At 35.0% G+C, this 20,937-nt stretch overlaps 1 protein-coding gene across 2 annotated transcripts in view; it reads left to right on the plus strand.

Annotated features, from left to right (window-relative positions):
* SYTL5 (synaptotagmin like 5) overlaps window positions 1-20,937 on the plus strand; it is a 127,813-nt gene that overhangs the window by 77,965 nt on the left and 28,911 nt on the right. For both annotated transcript variants that reach the window (XM_016152971.2, XM_016152990.2), the window contains exons 7-9: window positions 9,530-9,671; window positions 13,286-13,415; window positions 14,976-15,082. In XM_016152971.2, coding sequence (XP_016008457.2) covers window positions 9,530-9,671; window positions 13,286-13,415; window positions 14,976-15,082 — 379 coding nt within the window. The remainder of the gene's footprint in view (window positions 1-9,529; window positions 9,672-13,285; window positions 13,416-14,975; window positions 15,083-20,937) is intronic.

The following is a 20,937-nucleotide window of genomic DNA, read 5'->3' on the forward strand; positions in this document are numbered from 1 at the left end:
GGAGAGAGGACAGAGGAATAGGAGAGAGAAGGAAAGAGGGAGGGAGGGAGAGAGAAAGAAGAAATATGGAATTCTTTTTCTTAAAAAAAATAAACCAAAGTCTCTTGGCCCACAAAACAAAATTAGATTATTTCCTTTTAAATTAATTTGTTTTAGAGTTACTCAACAAGAATAAAGGTCATGGTCTCCAATATCACAGTGCTTGTACCATTCTTCCAGATTTTGTCTGCCTCAGTTTATTCATTGTGTCTTATCTCTTGCTGAATATAAATAACCACAAAGCTGGAAAGCTATATGGACATGTTTCACCAAAAACTGGTGTATTGACCCAGGGGTTTCTTGTTCTTATTTTAAACTGGAAGAAGGTCTCTAAAAGACTTTGTCTTTTAAATTGTAAATACCTGAAATGGTTTACAGATAATCAAAATATAGTAGTCAGGGATACTTTGGCTTAGACATGCCAAGAACAGTGTTTTGTCATTAAGAAAGGGAGTAAGGATGTTTGGGAGATCAGTAGAGCAAAATATCCTTTTCCTAGAATATGCATTTATCACAATTAACAGACTGGCTCATTAATAGACTGCCCCAGTGATATGAGTTACATTATCCCAAATTATTCCTTAGAAAGTTGGTGCAGAGGTGGCCCATCTTTTCTTAACTCCCATCACCTAAAGATGTTAACTCCCTTTTGTTTGCTTGGAGAGGCAGTAATTCTGCAAAGTAAGGTGAAACCTGGAGGATTTTCTTTTCTCCTTGCATTCTACAAGCAGACTTGCATTTTCCCCTGTAATTCATTTTAGGCTATGGAACAGCAAATGGTTGGAAGAAGATTGTAAGATCCCAGTATCTTTGGTCTATTACCTGACCCAGCTTAGCAGCTAATTCCCCTTTCTCCTCCACAATACATATTTCATCATGGTTCATTGCTCTGTTCCTGGAACAACAGGGCTGGGACATTCTTTTTTAACACTCACATCGTATCAGTGGAAACAGTGTTTTATCAGATGCCTGGCTGACTTTATTACTTTTCAGTCATTTCAAAGCAGGGAAAAGCATGAATGGGTTGGGCAAGGCCCAGCAGCTTCTCAGAAGAACATGACACATGACTCTTCACTGGTTGCTAGGGACTTGACACAAGAAGCAAATGTAAATGTAAACTATAGTTAATAAACAGAATGCTCTTCCAGGCAGTGATTCCTAATTCCTTTTACATCATGATGAGTTGTCAATGCGGCATAATTTGTGAGATGTCTATCATGCTCTCCCGGAAATAAACCCTCTGACAAAGATTCATAAGGGGGTGATTTATTAAGCGATTCCAGGGGAAACCAGTAAGGGAGTAAGAGAAACAGAATAAGGATAGGAGAAAAAATAAGCAATGCCCTCAGGTGGAGTCAGCTTGATCCTAGAAGGGACTCTAGCATAAGTTATATCTCTGAATTTTTCCATTTTGAGGAGCTGGACCGTCACACTTCTATACCAATCAGTTGTTGACTGTGAATTCACTTGGATAGAGTTTCTGAATTTAGCAAATAAAGATACAGGATGCCCAGGTAAATTTGAATTTTAGATAAACAACTTTTTTTCAAGTATGTCCCAAGAAATATTTTCATTTATTTTATTTTTATTTTTTATTAAGTTTATTAGAGTAATATTGGTTAATGCAATTATATAATTTTCAAGTGTACATTATCATTTGACATCTGTATATTTTATTGTGTTTATTGTGTTTGTGTGTTTACCACCCAAAGTCCAGTTTTCTTCAGCTATCATATATTTGATCCCCTTTACCTACTTCACCCTTCCCCTATCCCCTTTACCCCGTCTACCTCTCCTCTCCTCCCCCACCCACTAGTAACCACTACTCTATAGTCCTCTGGTAATCACTAGTCTATAGTTCATACCCATGAGTCTCTGTTTGTCCTGCTCATTTGTTGCTTTTAGGTTTATATCCCACATATAAACCTAAAAGCAACATGTGATTTTCATCTTTTTCTGTCTGGTTTGAAATACTTTCATTTATATGCTATATAAACATTAGTATATTTTTATACTAAAAATTATTTATCATTTATCTGAAATTCAAATGTAACTGGGAGTTCTGTATTTTATCTGACAACTTTATACTTCAAAGTATTCCTAGACCTCTAGCTTCAGTGCTGAAGGGCAGATTGCTGAAGGGTCACAGGTGCAAACTATTCGCAGAAAAGCACTCAAACTAGAGATGGGCACACAGAGCTGGTCCACGGGATCTGAGGAGATCTAGGTAGGATTCAACAATGTCGCCTAAAACATCAGTCCACAACCTTTTTGGCACCAGGAACCAGTGCTCCTATGAGAATCTAATGCTTGAGCTGAGGTGGAGCTGAGGCGGTGATGTTAGTGCTGGGGAGCGGCTACAAATTACAGATGAAGCTTCGCTCACTGGCCCACCATCCATCTGCTGTTCAGTCTGGTTCCTAACAGGCAGTGGACTGGTATTGGTCTAAAGATTGGGGACTCCTACCCTAAAGCACATAATGGAAAGGTAGAACTTCAAACTTAAAATTCACTCTGTTCAGTAAAAAAAAAATGGAAAGATAATACTGAGTTTTTCAGCAGCAACTCTGTCATGACATTGGAGGATATGATAAGCATTTTCCCATGGAGCCTTCTTTCCTCTTCTGTTTCTCATCCTTCTTCTTCTCCACCCTCAACATATGCCAGCATACCAGTTATATCCAAATATTTTTTCATTGCTCTCTAAGAGGCCTGGGACTATCACAATGTCTGTGAAGCTTCACAAGCTGCTTTGGTTGGCTCTAATCTAAAAGCAGAGACCATACCATTCAAGCCAGCCCTAAGCTAGTCCTCACCCACATGCAAGCACTACCCCTAGTGTATTCTCTCTCCTTTCTCTACCCCCACCCCCACCCCCGGCTTTCTCACTCATACACACAGACATGTTTGGTACCTTTATGACTATGAAAATCAATCTTTCATTATATCTATTATTTTGGCAAAATAAGTTTATGAAACTCATTCCCACAATGCATGATCCATCATCTTTTTAAAATCAGAAGTGATTTTCCTATTCTCAATGTAATTTTCATTGTCATCTTTGCATTTAAGATGCTAATTAAGCAATGCTCTCTTATTAATAATTCGAAGATAGCAAGGTGTGAGTATTCTAGCTCTGAGTTTGGACCACATCTATAAAGTCAATACTGATTTTGTATATTAGATAAAATGTTATGTAACTAGTTGCTAATGCACTTAGCAAAAACCTTTCCTTACCAGGCTTTACAAGTTATTCAAATTTATACCACATCTCTAATAGTATATGCATTTTATTTCATAATAATAGCTGTGGTAGTTTTGTGATTGTCCTCCAAAAAAATTGCTTTCACCTCTTTCTTGTGCCTTCGCTTCATTTGTCTGGTGCTAATTCCTCTTTCTTCCTTTTTACCCTCTTTGGGCGAGCTCAGCCCTCTTTAGTGGCAGCAAGAAATGGGTAATCAAAGACACAAGCTGTCACAAATGTTAACAACCTAAAACCATAGTGTCTTGAGAAAAGTGATTTTTACTTCCATGACATGATGAATATATGATAGAACAGGCGAGGAAACATAGATTCACAAGAGTATTTAATTTACTTGGACTGGGACCATATCAGTGGGAGTTACCTGAGGTCTGGAGTTGCCAAATAATTATTCAGCTAGAAAGTTATATTGATAATTCAAAACCATACCTTTTTACTCATCCTTTGCCCACCATGAACACCTATCTTGATTTGGGTTCCCCTAGAAACAAACCCTGAAATAAAGATTCAAGAACAAGTAAATTTTTTAAGATAGGGTCTTAGAAAACACAGCTAGGAGAGTGAAGAAGTGAGCCAGGGAAGGGAAGGAAGCTGAAAAAATGTGTCATTAAGTCAGTTACCACTATAGGCAGCTAGACCTCAACCTCTGGGGACAACTATAGGAAACAGAACATACCTCAGACTTATTCAATCAAGAGAGCAAGAATATGGCATATTTATAAACCAGTGCCCTGTTCATCACTGATTGAGGGATAATGCTGGGACACTAACTTTCTGGCACTTCTGACTTGTTCTGTGCACATGAGCTCCATGTTCTTGTGACCTGAGAAAGTCCCCAGGCATAGAGTTGTGAGTGTTCCCAGTAAACAGGATTCTGTGGGTGGATGTGAATGCTAGGGAAGTGGTCAGGGGCACTTGATGTCTGCTGTATTATCCCTCCCAAACTGCTCTTGGACCTCTTCCAAAGGTACAGTTTGTCAGACCACAAGTTGCTCAGCCCCTGATTTATGTTTACTTTATGCATGTGATTTTCCTTATTATAATGTCTATAATGTTTGGGGGTGTAGGGACTTGGTAGTTCAGCCAGACCCTTGACATTATACTTTGGTAAACTACATTTGGTTTCTTGACTTGCCTCATTTTTGTAGTCAAATAATGATTATAAGCCTGAAGCCTTCTCCTTGCTATCTCGTTTGTTTCTCCATTAGTTTCCGAAGATTTGCTGCCTTAGCATGTTATATTTATATGAACTAAATGGAATACCTTTCTCTTCCCTAATATAATAAATTTCATTTTTACTCACTATTACCTAAGGTATATAATGTGATATGTTACATTCTCAGGTTAGCTAAGAGAAAGTAATGGCCTTCTTCAAATCATCGAGGAGTACAGATATATGGCTTGCTTACCTATGTATTTTATTTATACCAATAAATTCAACACATAGTTCTGCCAATATTATTGACCTATTACTATATGCCAAGTGGTAAATGTGGAAGATCTTAGACAATGATACTGCTCCACCCCTTCACGAACTTTTAATTTGGCAGGGAAGATTGGGATAAGTGAACAAATAATTTCAAGGCAATATGGTATCATAATAATAAGATATTGTGTTTGCTCTGTGAAAACCAAAGATGGGCATTTATTTTTGTAGAGAATTCAGGGAAGCTTAATGTAGATGATCCCTAAACAATTTTAAGTAATGAAGTGGCCTTGGCCAGGTGAAGAAAGGTAAGAAGAACATTCTAGACAGAGGAAATAGTACAAAGAAGAAGAGGAATAATGCAATCTTGCATGTGCTGAAAAACACAAAGTTAAGAATTTTTAAAGTGTAAAAATTGAAGTATGGTATACAAGAGATGAGCTGTAAAGCTAAGTTGGGCCAAGATATGGATGGCTTTGGATGCCTTGATAACGTTTGTCTTATAAGCAACATAGCATCATAGGTAGAACAGGAGTTTAGCAAATCTGAACTACTGAGTACAGAGTAAGTGCTCATTCCATTTAGTTACTGAAAGCTAAGTTCTGCTAAACACTTGCTTTCCTTGGTGTCCACAGGGAAAGGCACTTGGCTTTCTTGCTCCTGACTGCTGGTCCACCCAAGGTTTTTCATCACTTCTGGACTCTCTCCTCCAACTGGCTTGCAGCCATTGTTTAGAAATAAGATATGAGATCAGGATTAGCTTCTGATAGTGATTGTCTCCTCCATTTTAGAGAGTCTTTTTTAAAAGGAAACTGATCCTTTAAGGAAACCATAAACATTTTTAAACCACCACACAAGTCAGCGCTTGTTTTAGTAAATCAAATTATAAAGGTTTTTTTATATAATTAACTTTGAGATTAATTGAACAAAATTTTATTGAGCACCCACCATATTGTATTATCTTTGTGCTTTCTCCAAAAAGGAAAAGGAGAGAAAATATGTGTAATTAAGCCACACGAATCCAGTGGCTTCAGAGAAAAGTACAGCTAGAAAAGCTGCCATAATGAATTTCTGCTTCTTCCTCATTTCTCTGCTTCCCTAATTATGTATTCAAGAGCTCCCGTGATGGTTCACCTGTGCCTAAGTATAACCCTCCCAAACACATACATATGTATAAACACATGCACCTAATACCTGAAATTCATTTCTTTAGCATATGTTGACCTCTCAAAAGAGTTTGGTTTTTAAATAGAGACACTCATATTCATTTATTTGTGTGCCTGTGTATATGGACACACATACACAGGGATCAATAAACATTTTTTATAGAGGTATATAGATAGTTGAGACTTTTGGCTTTGTAGGCCATACGATCTCTGCTTCAATATAAACCACAGGAAGAATATCATGTAGTCTCTTTGTCATATTACTCACTAGTCTCATTGTCTCAGGGAGTATTAGTATCTCTCAGGTTAATGCTGCCTTATGGCTGATCTTACTTAGAGCAATCAATTAACCATGTAGGCATAGGCTCAACATTGTCAGCGCACTCTGGGAAGGTTGGATCCTGGAAAATTCTTTCCAGACTACAACTCCTAGGAGACCATTATGTAAACCAGAAAGGCAACTCATTAAATTATGGTGTTTTTCCCCTATCCTTGAATTCTTTTTCTAGAAATAGATATATCTAGGAAGCTATTATCAAGGTTTTGGGCCAGCATGAAATTAGAAATAACAAAATTGAGGGATTTTAAAGTATATTTCATAAGCTAAAGTAAATGAGACTCTTTTCTACTTTAAGAAATGTATCTTTCAAGTAACCCAGAATATATAAGCTCCTCAGATAGTGTCATATCTGTACACTTTGAGTCTTATTAGAATAAGACAAATGTATCTCTTTCTTGCTAGTTTCCCCTTAAGGAAATTTTAGCTTGAAGTTTTGTTGGCACTGATTTCTAATATTTCTAATTCAAATATCAATAACATGATATGTGAATCAAAAATAGTTTTTTACTCATTGAACTTTAAACTTCTATAATTTAAATTTGGCAAAACTTTTATCCTTTTCTTGTTTAAGTGGCAAAGATTTATGTATTACATGTCATATTTTCCATAACTTTTAAGAAAGTTGCTGCCCAAATATTTATGACATTCTGCCTCATTAGACTAAATATTTTTAGTCTAATTAACTGAAACAACCAACTAAGAGGAAAATAATTTTGAGAAGCCCAGAGTGAATGTCAGGGACAAATGTGAAATTATATGTCATTTTTGAGATAATGCTTCTGGCAACAATAGTTTCCAGTAGCTGACTTAGAAAGCACAAGAATTTTTTTTTGTTATTATTACAGGGTAGCCTCTTGAATGTCATCACCACAATTAATCAACTTCTGCCATAACTTCTATACACATAGATCTTTTTGTTCTAGTAAGGCTAATTCATGATGGAGACTTTTTCAAAACTACCTAGGTCACGGAGAACTTTCAGCACAGACACAAGCAGAAATATCCACATGAGTTCCTTTAGATCATAGCTTCTTGACTCATTTCTGCAAAATTCGCTCCTATTCTTTCTTTTTTAAAGGAGATTTTACCTAAAACAATAGGGAGAGAGATTTTTTGAGGTAATATTCTGAGAGTAGAGAACCTATGGTCACAGCACAGCATTACTGCATAGTTCTCTAAGCTCTTCTAAATGGGATTACTGAAATAAGCAGAATCACTTGGAAAGGTATGAATATGGTTAATGTTGTCAAGTGAAGAAATGTAACATCTGAGATAGGAGGGCTCAAGAAAATCACCAGGGAACTTAGAATTTATTTAATCTATTTAGTCACAAAATTTATTATCTTATTGTCAGGATCAAAAAGACACAGTCATAGACCCCTCCTAAGCAGAGTCCACACAATACTATAATTTATTCAGAGTGCCATTCTAGAAAGAAGAAGCCAGAGACTGTTTCTATGTAGTATCAAAGGAATGCCACCAGAGATTTTTCATAGTTCTCTTAATTGAATTCCATGAAACTAACCCCTAGCTCTCTTTCTTTGATCATCTTCTTGATAGCTCTCTCTATCAATGTAGAACCTGCCTGGTTGTAACAAGTTGATCTTGATGAAATGATGAGTAAGCAATAATATGCACAATCAGATAATTTTTTGTTTTCATCCTGACTTTGTCATGTATACTATATGTGTGACAGTGTAGTGATTGTAGTGGTGTGGTGATGGTGGTGGTGTGTGTGTGTGCATGCACGCACGTATATGCGTGCGTGTATGTATACATATGCATGCATGTACGGAATAATTATTTAACCTCTCAGAGACTCAGTTTCTTCAATTTTAGAGTAGGAATGTTAATACTTTTTTTTACAGGGGTGTTGGTGAACGGAAAGCATCTAACTTCTAGAAAATACTCAGTAAATGAAGTTGGTATTCGCATAATTGTTGAAGGTGATGGCAGCTGGTAGTATCAATTAGGGCATATTTGATTTTAGTGGCTCTTCTTGTGTACAACTTTGAAAAACCTATAAGCTGTAGTTGATAGCTTCAGTGGTCACCGCCAATTCTTTTGACAGATTTATCTTCTAGTAATGACACATGCACAGTCAGACATTCTTTTTAAAAGCACCTTTCCTTTATTACGTTAAGTCTCTCCTCTGATTGGTTCAACTGTAAGCCTTAATTGCTATCACTGCTGTGCTTTAACAGTAAGGTATTTATTATTATAGGTACACTTATAACTTATTAAAATAGTAATTGAAAGAGTGAAATTCATAAAATTGTTTTACCACTAAGCATATTCTTTGTTAACTAAGGGTAAAGAATATAAGAACAAACTCTTCAACTCTAATTTGTCAAAGCTTATATTTACTTATGAAGCTCCATTCCATGAAAAAATGTGTGATTGCCTCAAGGGCAAGACCTGTATTTTCATTAATCATTATTGAATGGAACTGAATCAATTTTAGCAAACATGAACGTGAGTCAATCCCATTTGCCAAATGTCATTATTTTCATACCACAATTATTAAATGTACACCATGAGTCAGTCATTAAAACGACATAGAAATAAAATATAATGTCAAGTCTTTGATTAAATATTTACTGAGTGCCTCCTTTGCACCAAGACATCATGAAGATGCTGGAGATATTATGGTAAATATATCATGAACTCTGTCCCCAAGGAGCTTACAGTTGTTAGAGGCACCCAGGCCTACATATGTTGATCAGTTAGGGAGCCACACAAGACATTGTGTACTCAAGTGCTACATATTTTGGTAAAGACTGTAAGTGAATAGGAATTGGGTAGAGTAAAGGTTGACAAGGCCTGTGATTGACAAGAGGGTCTGATGGGGGAGGCTAGACTTCATCTGAACCTTGAAGGATGGGGAAGATTTGCATGAATTGAGAGTGGCAAATGGGGGAATATCAGGTGGGGAGAATGTGAGCAAAAACCTTAGAGATAGGTGCATGACTATGAGCATGGTGAATTGAGAGGATAGTAAGGATCCTGGACTGGCTGGGAGAGTGCTGGTGAGCCATGTGAAATATAGTTGGAAAGGTAGGATGAAGTTCAATGAAGAAGATCCTGGAGTCAGACTAATGGAGCTGAACCTAGTGAGTCGTGAAGGTCTTTGAGGAGGATGGTGTCATGTTAGTTGATGACCAGTTGCAGTGTGACTCTGGTTGTTCACCATGTGGTTTACACCTTGTCATCATTTTCTTGTAAGCTTTTCCTTGACTGTGTCTTTTGTTGTTGCTCTGCTTCCATCTTAATTTGGAATATTCTTTCTCATTTAGGGGAAGCACTGGTTCATCAGATCTTACTGACCAGGAAGCTGGTCCTGGTATCCCAAAGAGCAGCCAGAGCAATGGTATGACCCCAGTCGCTCAGAAGTCACCAGCCTCAAGCACACGCAGTGTGACCTCAGTCAGCAGTAGAGTAAGTACACAGATATGAAAGGACAACCAGCTTCTGGAAATCAACCTCACCACTGTAGCATGACTGGGTTTTAACTCTCTATGTCTCAGCACATGTTGTTTACACTGCTTAATGGTAGAAGCTTCTTTATCAGGACTGAACCTGTTGCATCTTTAGCTCCTGGCAGGAACCCCTGAAATGAAAAGGAAAGGGAAGGAACAGGTCAAAAGTGGCATTTGTAAAATGAGGGTTTAAATGGCTGTATGATTTGAACAAAATACAAATAAGTTTAAGAAGTCTTTGACTTTGACCTTCCATGTTACTTCTCAAGATGCTGACTGCACTAAAATATTTTCCAAACTGATTTAAATCAGGAAAAGTAGAATCTTGAACTCTTTTTGTAGTTTTCTTTTCTATATATCTATTGAAATAAGGAGTCGACACATAATGAAAACTTAAATTGCATAATATGTGTAAATATATAATATATAACATATATAATATGGAAGCTTTTCTTTTGAATGAGCATCTACCAGATTTTTTGATAAAGCATGAAATAATATATATAGCTAACATCTATATATAAGAAGTCTTTATATACAAACTTCAATTTTTTTGAGTCAGCCAATATTTAATGAGGGTCTACTATATGCCAGGGCCTGGTCAAACAAAGACTTGAAGGAAGTGAGAGAATTAGCCATGAGGGAGTCTGGGGCAAATTGTTCCTCCAGGCAGAGACAACACTGATATTTAGCAAGTATATTACAGGAAGGCTGTTCAATTACTTATGGCTAGCCTCCATCTTGAACAGTCAATGCCCTTGCTCAACCATTGTGCAAAATATCTTTAATGACCCTAGAAGAACAGCCAGTGCAAAGACCGTAAGTTGGGGGCATAGCTGGTATGTTCAAGGAAAAGCAAGATCGCCAATGTGGCTATTGTGAGTGAACGAAGGAAAGAGTACTAGGAAATGAGTTCAGAGAGGTGATAAGGCCAGATGAGGCCTTGAAGATCACTGTTTACACTTAGTCACTTACTCTGGATAAGATGGGGGCAGTTGGAAGATTGGGGCAGTTGGAAGATTTGAGCAGAGGAGCAACATGATTTGCCTTCTGTTTATGCAGGGCCTGGGGACTGTGTTAAGAAGAAGCTGTAGGGGTATGAGAGTAGAAGCCATGAGGCCATGGCATTACTGCAGGCAAGAGACTTGACTTTGGAACAGGGAACTAGAAGTGAAAGTTTGTAAGCAATCAGATTCTATAGATTTTGTTTTAAGAAAGAGCCAAAAGGCCTTCAGACAAATTGAATAATAAAAATAAATAATAATAATAATAATATATTTAAACACTAAATTATGTTTGCTGATAAGAAAAAAAGGCATATTTAAAATTTTATAAATATTTATATTTAGCTCAGCAAGCAGTACTGTTCAATAGCCAAAAAAATGAATAGATGGTTGATGATAATGCTCACTTCTTTGGCAAGGAATAATATTCAAAATATTTAGCAACCAAGCAATAAGAACAAACACTGGCACAAGGTTAGGGCAGTATCTTGGGGGCCCTTCCATGCCATGCATTATCCTGGGTTATAGGGAAACTAGGGTTGTAGAGGGGGGAGCACAGGGAAGGGAGGTGAGGGTGGGCTGAGAATAGTCCTGTTTAAAAATTTTTTAACGGTACAGTCGTACCAATGGGTAGCAGCAGACCATTTGTCCAATAACCAGTAAGTTAGTCTAGTTTGTTCTCAAAATAACCATTATCTTCCTAAGTACAATTTTTGAGAGAAAAAAGTCATGCTTTTCATGTGCTGATACCCTCAGAACTAATAGCATCTACACGAGTATTTCTTTATTAAACAATACACCTATTTCCCTAATAGAAATTCCCTGCAATGCAGTTAAGTATATGTACATATATAAGCAGTTGCCTGTGTTTTTCTCGCTTTTGCTAGTCTAGCTAGTCTTTTTAAGACAAAAAGAGAGACAAAGGGAAATATTTTCTGTTGAATACACATAAGAGCACAGTACTTTAAGAAGTACATTTGCTCTTCCATGATGAAGAGAAGAAGTATATAGCATGAGATGATGATCAAGGTGATAGCTTCTTAATTTCTCCCATTTCTCTTTGTTTTCATGTTCTTTTCTGCTTTAGCATATGAGAAGTAAGTTTTTAAAATGGAAAACTCTTAGAACATGAAAGTCTCTAACTTGTCTTCTGCTATTATGTACCTTGTTAATTTTAGGTTTCACATCCTGAATCTCCAGGGTATGTGTTGCACATTAATACTTGTGCAATATTATTTGGCCCATTAGATCTCAATATTACTGATAGTCCAGGGAACCAATTGGATAATTTGCTACCAACATAATTGCCACTAAGGAAGTTGGTCTTGCTTCATTGGAGGACTCCATGTGTGAATAACATTTTGAAGAAGTGTCAAAAACTGACCTAAACTTATTTATCTGTTTGACCTCTGTCATAGTCTTTTGATAAACCTTAGTAGTCTATGGCAGTTAATTAGAAGCTACATTCTTTTTGCTATAGAGAGAATGTGTTAGAGAATAATCAAAGACCGAAATAGTCTATATTGAAGCTGCATTGATTAGTACGTACACTAAGCCAGTGAGAGCCACATCTCTCTGGAGTGAGTTCATCTGTTTCCCTCAGTGTTTAAGGTATGGGCTTCTTATAGGGCAACAAGGAGGGAATTCCTTCCTGTAGGACTTTGGAAGGCAGTTTTTGATTGTTTATAGAAGGGGGAATTGAAACTTCTCTTTTTAGTTTGGTCATTATCACACCGTGGTATCATTTGCATGGATATTTAACCTTATCCCAGTTCTCAAAAGTTTCAAATTAGTTTTGTAATGCTCAAGCAAACTTGAAGTGATGCAATTGCCAATCCCTTATGGGCTTAGACAATTTTGGGACAGAGTTTTCCTTTATTATATGTTACAAAGAAAGCAAGTCTCAGACTGAATTCTGTCACATGCACATTTATTAGCAAGCAGGCACCCCCAAAAGTTACCTATTTCTCTAAACTAGGAAAGTCCCCATTACTTATTCTTTTATGAACTTTTATAAGCCACTTGCATAAAAGTTTCCTTCCAATAATGATGTAACCAACCATGCTCTGATCATCCAGTCTGGTGAATGAAAAAAGTGGCATGGTCTTCTGTTAAATAGGGGTGGAGGAGATAAAGGGTGGTGGAGGAGAGAAGGTATTGAGAGTGGGGAAAAACAGAGTTCTAAGCCTGAGTACTATTCTGAGGGTATAAAGCTTGCCAGATTCTTGTACATAGTTCATGTAAGATTGGAGATACCTGTATCATTCTTCTCGCTAACCATATATTAGAACACTCACTAAATTTGTGAATGAAAAATTATTTCGAATGTCTTTTGTGATAATTAATAAGCCTCTTGCCATAGATTTTAGAAAGTGATTATTAATAGTTTTAGAGTTATATGGACTCCAGATGAGGGTCCTCCAAATATCAACTAGCTCCTCCTAAAAAGTATACACATAAACGTGGTTATACAGAAGTATGTTTCTATGGAAGAATTTTAAAGGAAATTAGTGCCAGTATAATGCTTTTTATTTTATTTTATTTTATTTTATTTTCACTTTGTGAGAAGGAGCACAGTTTTAAAAATTCCATGGATTCGATTGCCTTTGAAAGAACCTCAGAGGATCTCATAAAGAATCATCGCAGAAAAACTTCTGGTACACCTTCCATAGCAGTGTCTGGGGCCTCCTTCTCCTCAGGTAGGTATTTACAACATGACTACTCTGTTGTATACAAAATATCTAAATCAGATGGAACTATACTTTTGTGTAGCATTCATGTTTGATCCACGGTGGTAGGCCCCCTCCATAAGAATTGCTTGAAGGAGGTCCCAGGTGATGTGTTCTTACATTCATGCAAAATCCATTTATTAAGTGTATACTCTTGCCAGGCATCATTGCCAGGTTTCAGAGCTATATAAATGTCAGTATAAGAATACAGGAAATATAATTGTCTCATTTGGTACAAAAGATAAGGACTCTTGCCCAGAGTTCAAGGAAATAGTAGTTCAATTGATATGGTGGTCAGAACTGCCCTATATCTAGACAGATTAATTATTTCATGGTTTAAATAAAGAATTATTTTCAAGTAGCATTAAGGTTTTAATAATAACCCCTTTCATTTGTATGGCACATTCAAATATGTCATTTCACTTCATCACAACAACCCTGTGAAACAGGTATTATTTATGTTGCAATTTCATTATGTAATACTATGCATAAAGGCACTCTTTAGACATATTTGTCATAATGATGAAGTTTATGTCCCATGTGTAGAATTAAGATCATGACAACATTCTCAACATAAAAAAGTTACTTGTTACCTAATGACAGTATTTGCATAAAGCCTAATGCTGGATTCTGTGTGCTGAGTTGGGGAATCTCTCCTAGCCAGGTGGCTCCCAAAGGTTTTCTAAATGTGTATGGTTACTGTTGCATTTTGTTCAGGACTAGAAAATCAGCTCACCTGTGAAATGCAAGATTTTAAACTAGTCTAGAAGCGAACCTCCTAGAGTATATTTCTACTCCTTCTGAACAGCCCCTGTTTATTGAGTCCTCTATGTCAGACACTATGCTAAGTACTTCTGCATTATTTCATTTACAGTTTCAAACTTAGTACTTGATCACTCTCTTAAATCTTTTTTTGTTTATAAGCAACTATATCTCTCTCAGCAGGACTTTGACATAGGACTGTTCAGTGGAAGTAAATTGTCTGTGTCTTGGTAAGCTATCTACAGCATTACTGAGTAGTGCATTGTCCTTTAACTTATATTTTCAAAAGCAAGATGTTCTTCTGATCAAAGATGTTCTGGTGCCTAAAGACATAGAACTTCCTCCCAATTTACCTTTAGCCGGGCCTTTTTGTATAAATTATCTAAATTTTTAAGAATGGCTATTGTCTTATTTTTTCTAAGCTTGAGGGCCATTCTAGGAGAGTTTTTCAATGTCTACAAGCAAAACAGACGATTTAAATAGCTTAAAATAAGTGTTTTATGGTAGGGCATTTAATCTCCTGTGATCAAAGGAGAAATAAACACGTTAATTTGGTGACTTAGTCCAAGGAAATTTCAAAATACTATAAAAAATACATGTGTGATGGCATAAATAGAATGAAGTTAATGACTCTTGACTGTTGCATTCATGACACTATTTATATCCCATGCCTATAAAGAATGGAATAAAGATTACACATTTGCAACTTAATAAAAAATTAAAACTTCTAACAGAATAAACTGTTTACTTTTCTCTTCTTTCCTCTAGACCGGACTCAATCTGAGTTAGATTTGAGTGGGTCATTTACAGAAGACTCAGAGGATACTGTAAATATAAGAAGCAAGTCTGTCCCTGGGGCTTTAGACAAAGACTTGGTAAGTTGAATGTGGAAGAGACTAATGATCATGAAGAAAGGACATGATCTTGTTTCAGACCCGTCCACTTTTAGGTGAAGATAAATTGAGACTAAAGTGAGGATATAAAATGATCTCCTCCTATTAAGTCTTCACAACCAGCACATATAAACGACTAAGTAATGATTTAGAAAGAGTAAGAGATAATCAGGTTAATGAGTGAAGACTATCCCTAAGAAGACACCTATAGAAAATTTCAGTTCCTGGCTAAAAGTATATCACTTATTCTAAACCTGGAAATTCAGGGATCTCAGCATTTCCTAAACTAAATAGTACTAGACTTATCTGACTATATATTTTATACGAACCTTTCTACCTCTCAGGTTAAACCCATTAAATTGCCTTCTCGAGACTGAATTTTATGAAAATTATTATTTAAGCAAACGCATTTATAAAATGAGAAAGTTGAATTAGATTATTGTTAAGGTTCCTTCCAGTTCTAATCTCATATTCTGATTTCTATAATTGCTACAATTAAATTTGAACTCTTGAAGGAAAGATAAAACACAAATGTTGAATGATATTAATATAATTTTTACAAAGCAAGCCAAGAAACTCAGAGTCCTAAAACTCAGTGTTACTTACCATACTATAACATGACTATGAAAATATTTTAAAATCTATCAAAAGAAAGGGGGAGGGTTGGCAATGACATCAAATGGTTTCAAAGATTATTTCTATTCAACCTTTAAAGGACAGCTAATTTCAATGTTATTAAACTATCCCTGATCTTAGAAAACTCTGAATATCTTCAAATCCATAGTTTGAAGCTGTTATAACCTTAATACTCAAACTCGATTTTAAAAATAGTTAAAAAAGAAAACTATATATAGTCATACATTAATGTATGTGCAAAACTTGAAATATAATATTAAGTAAAACCTAGCAATGAATCAAAAAATACTGCAGTTAAAACAAGTACATTTAAATCTAGGTATGAATGGAAGAATTACACTATATGAGAATGTCAATTACATAATTAATATTTCAGTATATTAAAGGAGAAAATGCAAAACTGTAAATAGATGCTAAAAACTATTGACAAAATTTTAGTTATACCTAATAAAATACTAATTTAAAACTAATAGAAACCATTAAAAAATGTTTTTAACAATACTATATATCAAAACATCCATAGTATATAGCCTTTTAAATGTTAAAATGATAAAGCCATTTCCATTAAAATCTAGAACAAAACAGATGCCCACTATTAATATTGTTTTGAAGGTACTGGCAAGTGTAATCTGAGAAGAAAATAAAATGATCTTTATATATACTGGATATGAAATTGTGTTTTTTTCCTTATAATATACTTGAATAACAAAAAAATTCTAGGTGATTTAGTAAGAAAAACTGCTAGGATTAACAAGAGAATTTGAGAAGACCAACAACTCAGCTAATCCAAGGTTATGGTTCTGGTTGGGACAAGCAGTAGGCCCATAAACTAACCAGAAATGTATCAGGAAATTTGATCAATGAGACAGCAATACAGGACCTTGATAAGCTCTTCAGACGATCTTGTGGGAAGTGGTGAGGAGAGTGAAGACTGAAGTGAGCCCAAGCTATTGAATTATTCTTGGCTGACTACGAGCCTGAGCACTTGTACAAATAAGACATGATAAGGCCTAGTAGGAAGTAAGAGCTGGAGGAGACTTGAAAACTACCTGATTTTGAATGTACTCTAAAAACAACACTCAGATTTCACAATTGAAAGAGGGTTGAGGGCCACTGGCTTTAGTCGTTTGAACAACCTCTAAACAATTACTAACTGACCAATAAACCATGCACATATAGGGGTGATCTATAGGAAGTTGGGCTTAAAAATAAAAAAAACAAGAATTTTTAAAAACAAACTGAGCAAGAGACATCAGCAGCCACAAACAGGGCAGGAAACGGATTCCATAGATTGGTCCAGCCAAGTTACTAAGCAAACAGACAAATAGAAAGCAAGGAACAACAGTAACCCTCAGTGGTAAAAATAATCAGAATCCAGAGTTGCTATGATATAAAAGGGAAAATGTTGGTTCTTTGAGAAGGTCAACAAAACTGATAAGCCTTTAAGTAGCCATGGTCACTAAACCTCATTATTGACATTTTTGGCTATATAATTTTTTGTTGTGGGGGACTGCCCTATGCACTACTGTAAGATGTTTGGGAAGATCCCTGGTTTTTACCCACTAGATGCCAGTAGCACTCTCCAAGTTGTGACAACCAAAGATATCTCCAGATATTACCAAATGTTCCCTTTGGGGCAAAATCGCCCCCAGATGCAAACCACTAAGCTAGACTAGCCAAGAAAAAGAGAGAACAAAAAACAAACTAATCAAAAACAGATTCATAAATATGGAGGAAAATCTGGTGACGGCCAGAGGGGAGGATGGTAGGGGGGTGGGGAGAAAGGGGTGAAGGGTTAAAGAAGTACGAATTAGTAGTTAATAGATGGTCACAGAGATGGGGAGCACAACATAGGGAATGCAGTCAGTGGTAATGTAATGGCTAGGCGTAGAGCCAGAGGAGAGAAAGAGCAAATAGGGAAATCACTTCATAAACTGTTTAAATGTTTAACAAATGTAGTGTATTCTGAAACTAATAAAGTAAAATTTTTTAAAAAAGGAAAACATAGGACACAAATTACCAAAATCAGGAATGAAAGAGGGGACATCACTACCAACATAACAAATTTAAATGATGGTAAAGTAATACTGTGAACAACTGCATGCCAACAAGATTGACAATTTATATGACAGATTCCTAGGAAAACACACATTAATAAAATTTACTCAAAAAATATAAATTCTAGGTAGATCTAGAATAAGTTAAAAGTATTTAATTAATAGTTAACAATCTTCCTTCAGAGAAAAGCCCAGGTATAGATGGCTTCACTGATTAAGTATATCAAATATTTGAAAAAGAAATATCAATTCTTCACAGACTGTTTCAGAAAACTGAGGAAATACTTCCCCACTCCTTTTATTAGGCCAGTATTATACTGATATGAAAACTAACAACACTGCAAGAAAAGAAAACTAGAAACTAATACTCATCATGGTATAGGTAGAAAAAATCCTTAATAAAATAAAATATTAGAAAACCAAGTTCGGTAATACTAAAGGATTATACACTATAACCATGTGGGATTTAACCTATGGATGCAGTGTATCAGTAGAATAAAATACAATAACTACATCACCTCAATAGATGCAGAAAAAGCACTTGACAAAATCTAACATCCATTCATAATAAAACTGTCAAACTAGGAATAGAGGGAGCTTCTTTATTCGAATAAGGGGGCATCTACAAAACTCCTACAACTAATATCATATATAAAGAATAAAAGGACCAAATGCTTTCCTCCTAAGTGCAAGAAGGAGGTGAGGGTTTTCACTTTCACTTCTCTTCAACACTATACAGGAGAGTTTAGCCAATGCAGTAGGAAAGGGGAAAGAAATAAAAAGAAGGGAGAGAGCAAGGGTGGAAGAAAATGGAAAATAAGGCATATCATTGGAAAGAAAGAAATAATATCTTTTTTGTTTATACATGACATGATTTCTTATGGAAGATCCTAAAGATTCTGAAACACATTACTAGAATTAATAGATAAGTTTAACGAGGTTGAAGGATATGAGATCAAATATAAAATACAATTGTGTTTCTATATATTAGTAATGAATAACCTGAAAATGAAATGAAGACTATAATTCCATTAATGATAGTATTAGAATAAAAAAAAATAGGAATAAATTTATCCAAAAATGTAAGATAGTCATGTGTATTGAAATTTAGAAAAATATTGCTGTGTTAAATTAAAGATCTAAATATATGGAGAGACATTCTATGTTCATTGATTAGCAGAATAAAAAATTTAAGACAGATTCTCTCCAGATGAACCTATAAACACAAAGTCTAAGAAGGCTGTTCTTTTAATCTGAGTATTTATTCACATAGTTTAATCAGTTTCTTAGCCAAATGTGTTTCTAATACCATCTCACTGATATTTTCCCTAAATAACATAGTTTTTAATATTATCACCATATTATTATTTAATATTATGACCATATTATTTTTTTAAATAGTTTGACATCTTCGAGGTAGTGTTTTATAGTTAGTAGCACTAAAATTTTGGGGGAAGGGTCTGGATTCTTTCAGAGTTTTTTTTTTAATTTATATTTTATATTAAAGCAAGCTATTTTATAGAAATAGACATCCTGATTCTAAAATGTATGTGGAAATGATCCAGAATAATAAAATCAGTTTTAAAGAGCAAAGTTGGAAGACTCATTTATTCTTCTAGATGTTGAAACTTACTATACAGTTATAGTATTAAGTATAGTGTGGTATTGGCATGCACATAGGCAATCGAAGAAATATAATAGGGTCCAGAAATAGCTTTTACATTTATGTTCTGTTGTTTTGGGGCAATTCAGTGGGGAAAGTATGTCTTTTCAACAGATCATGCTGAGACAATTGGATATCCATACAGAAACAAAAACAAAAACAAGAAAAAAACTAACTAAAAATGGATTACATATCTAAATGTAAAACTTAAACTATAAAATTTTAAAAGAAAACCTAGGAGAAAATTTTTGTGACTTTAGAGAAAAAATCCTTAGATATGACACCAAATGCATGATGCACACTGCATTCAGGAAAATAACCGATAAATTGAATTTCATCAAAGTAAAAATTTTGAACTTCAAAAAACATTATTAAAATGTAAAGACAAGCTGAAGACTGGAACAAAATATTTACAAATCAGATATTTGATAACAGACTTAAATCTAGACTATATAAAGAATACACTCAACATTAAAAAGGCAAATAATTCTATTTAAAAACAGATAAGAGGGTTTATAAATAGTCAATAACTACATGAAAATATGCATCACTAGTCACTAAAGAAATGAACAATTAAAACCACAATGATATACCACTTCATACCCACTATAATAGCTATAAACAAAATATAGAAGTATTGGCAAAGATGTAGAGAAAATGAAGCCTTCATACATTGCTTGTAGGAATGTAAAATGATATGGGCACTCTGAAGAAAATTTTAGCAATTTCTTTAAAAGTTAAACATAAATTTACTAAACCACCCAGAATTTAACTCCTAGGTATCTACCCAAGAAAAATGAAAAATTGTGTTAACACAAAGACTTGCACACAAATATTCATAGGTTCATTAATCATAGTACTCAAAAAGTGGAAATGATCAAGACATCCAGCAACTGGTGAATAGATAACAAATTATATATTGTATTCCATACAATGGAATAATCAACAATAAAAAGGAATAAAGTACAAATACACACTACAACATGGATGAACCATAAAAAAATATGCCTAATGAAAGAAGCCAGACATAAAAAGCCATATATTTTATGATTCTGTTTATATGAAATGTCCAGAAAAATCTATGGAGAAAATAATGCAGATTAATGGCTTCCAGGAGAATGAAGATTGATTGCAGACAGACATGAAGGAACTTATTGGGTTGATAGAAATGTTCTAAAACCGGATTATGCTGATGTTTGCACAAATATAAATTTGCTAAAAGTCACTGAGGTACATTTACAATTCATAAATTTTATGGTTTGTAAATTATACTTCAATAAAGCTGCGAGGGAAAAGTAAACAGCAAGGAGAATAGCTGAAAAAATATTTGCCAATATATTGATAATTGTTAGAGCTGGGTGATGTTATAATGATTCATTATACTGTCACCAATTTTATAGATGTTTAAGTTTTCATAATATCCTTTTTTATAATACCTTTTTAATAAAAGAAAATGAAGAAATAAGAGTAGTAGTTTGAGT

Source organism: Rousettus aegyptiacus, unplaced genomic scaffold, assembly GCF_014176215.1.
Source record: "Rousettus aegyptiacus isolate mRouAeg1 unplaced genomic scaffold, mRouAeg1.p scaffold_m13_p_9, whole genome shotgun sequence".
NCBI classification, from domain to species: domain Eukaryota; kingdom Metazoa; phylum Chordata; class Mammalia; order Chiroptera; family Pteropodidae; genus Rousettus; species Rousettus aegyptiacus.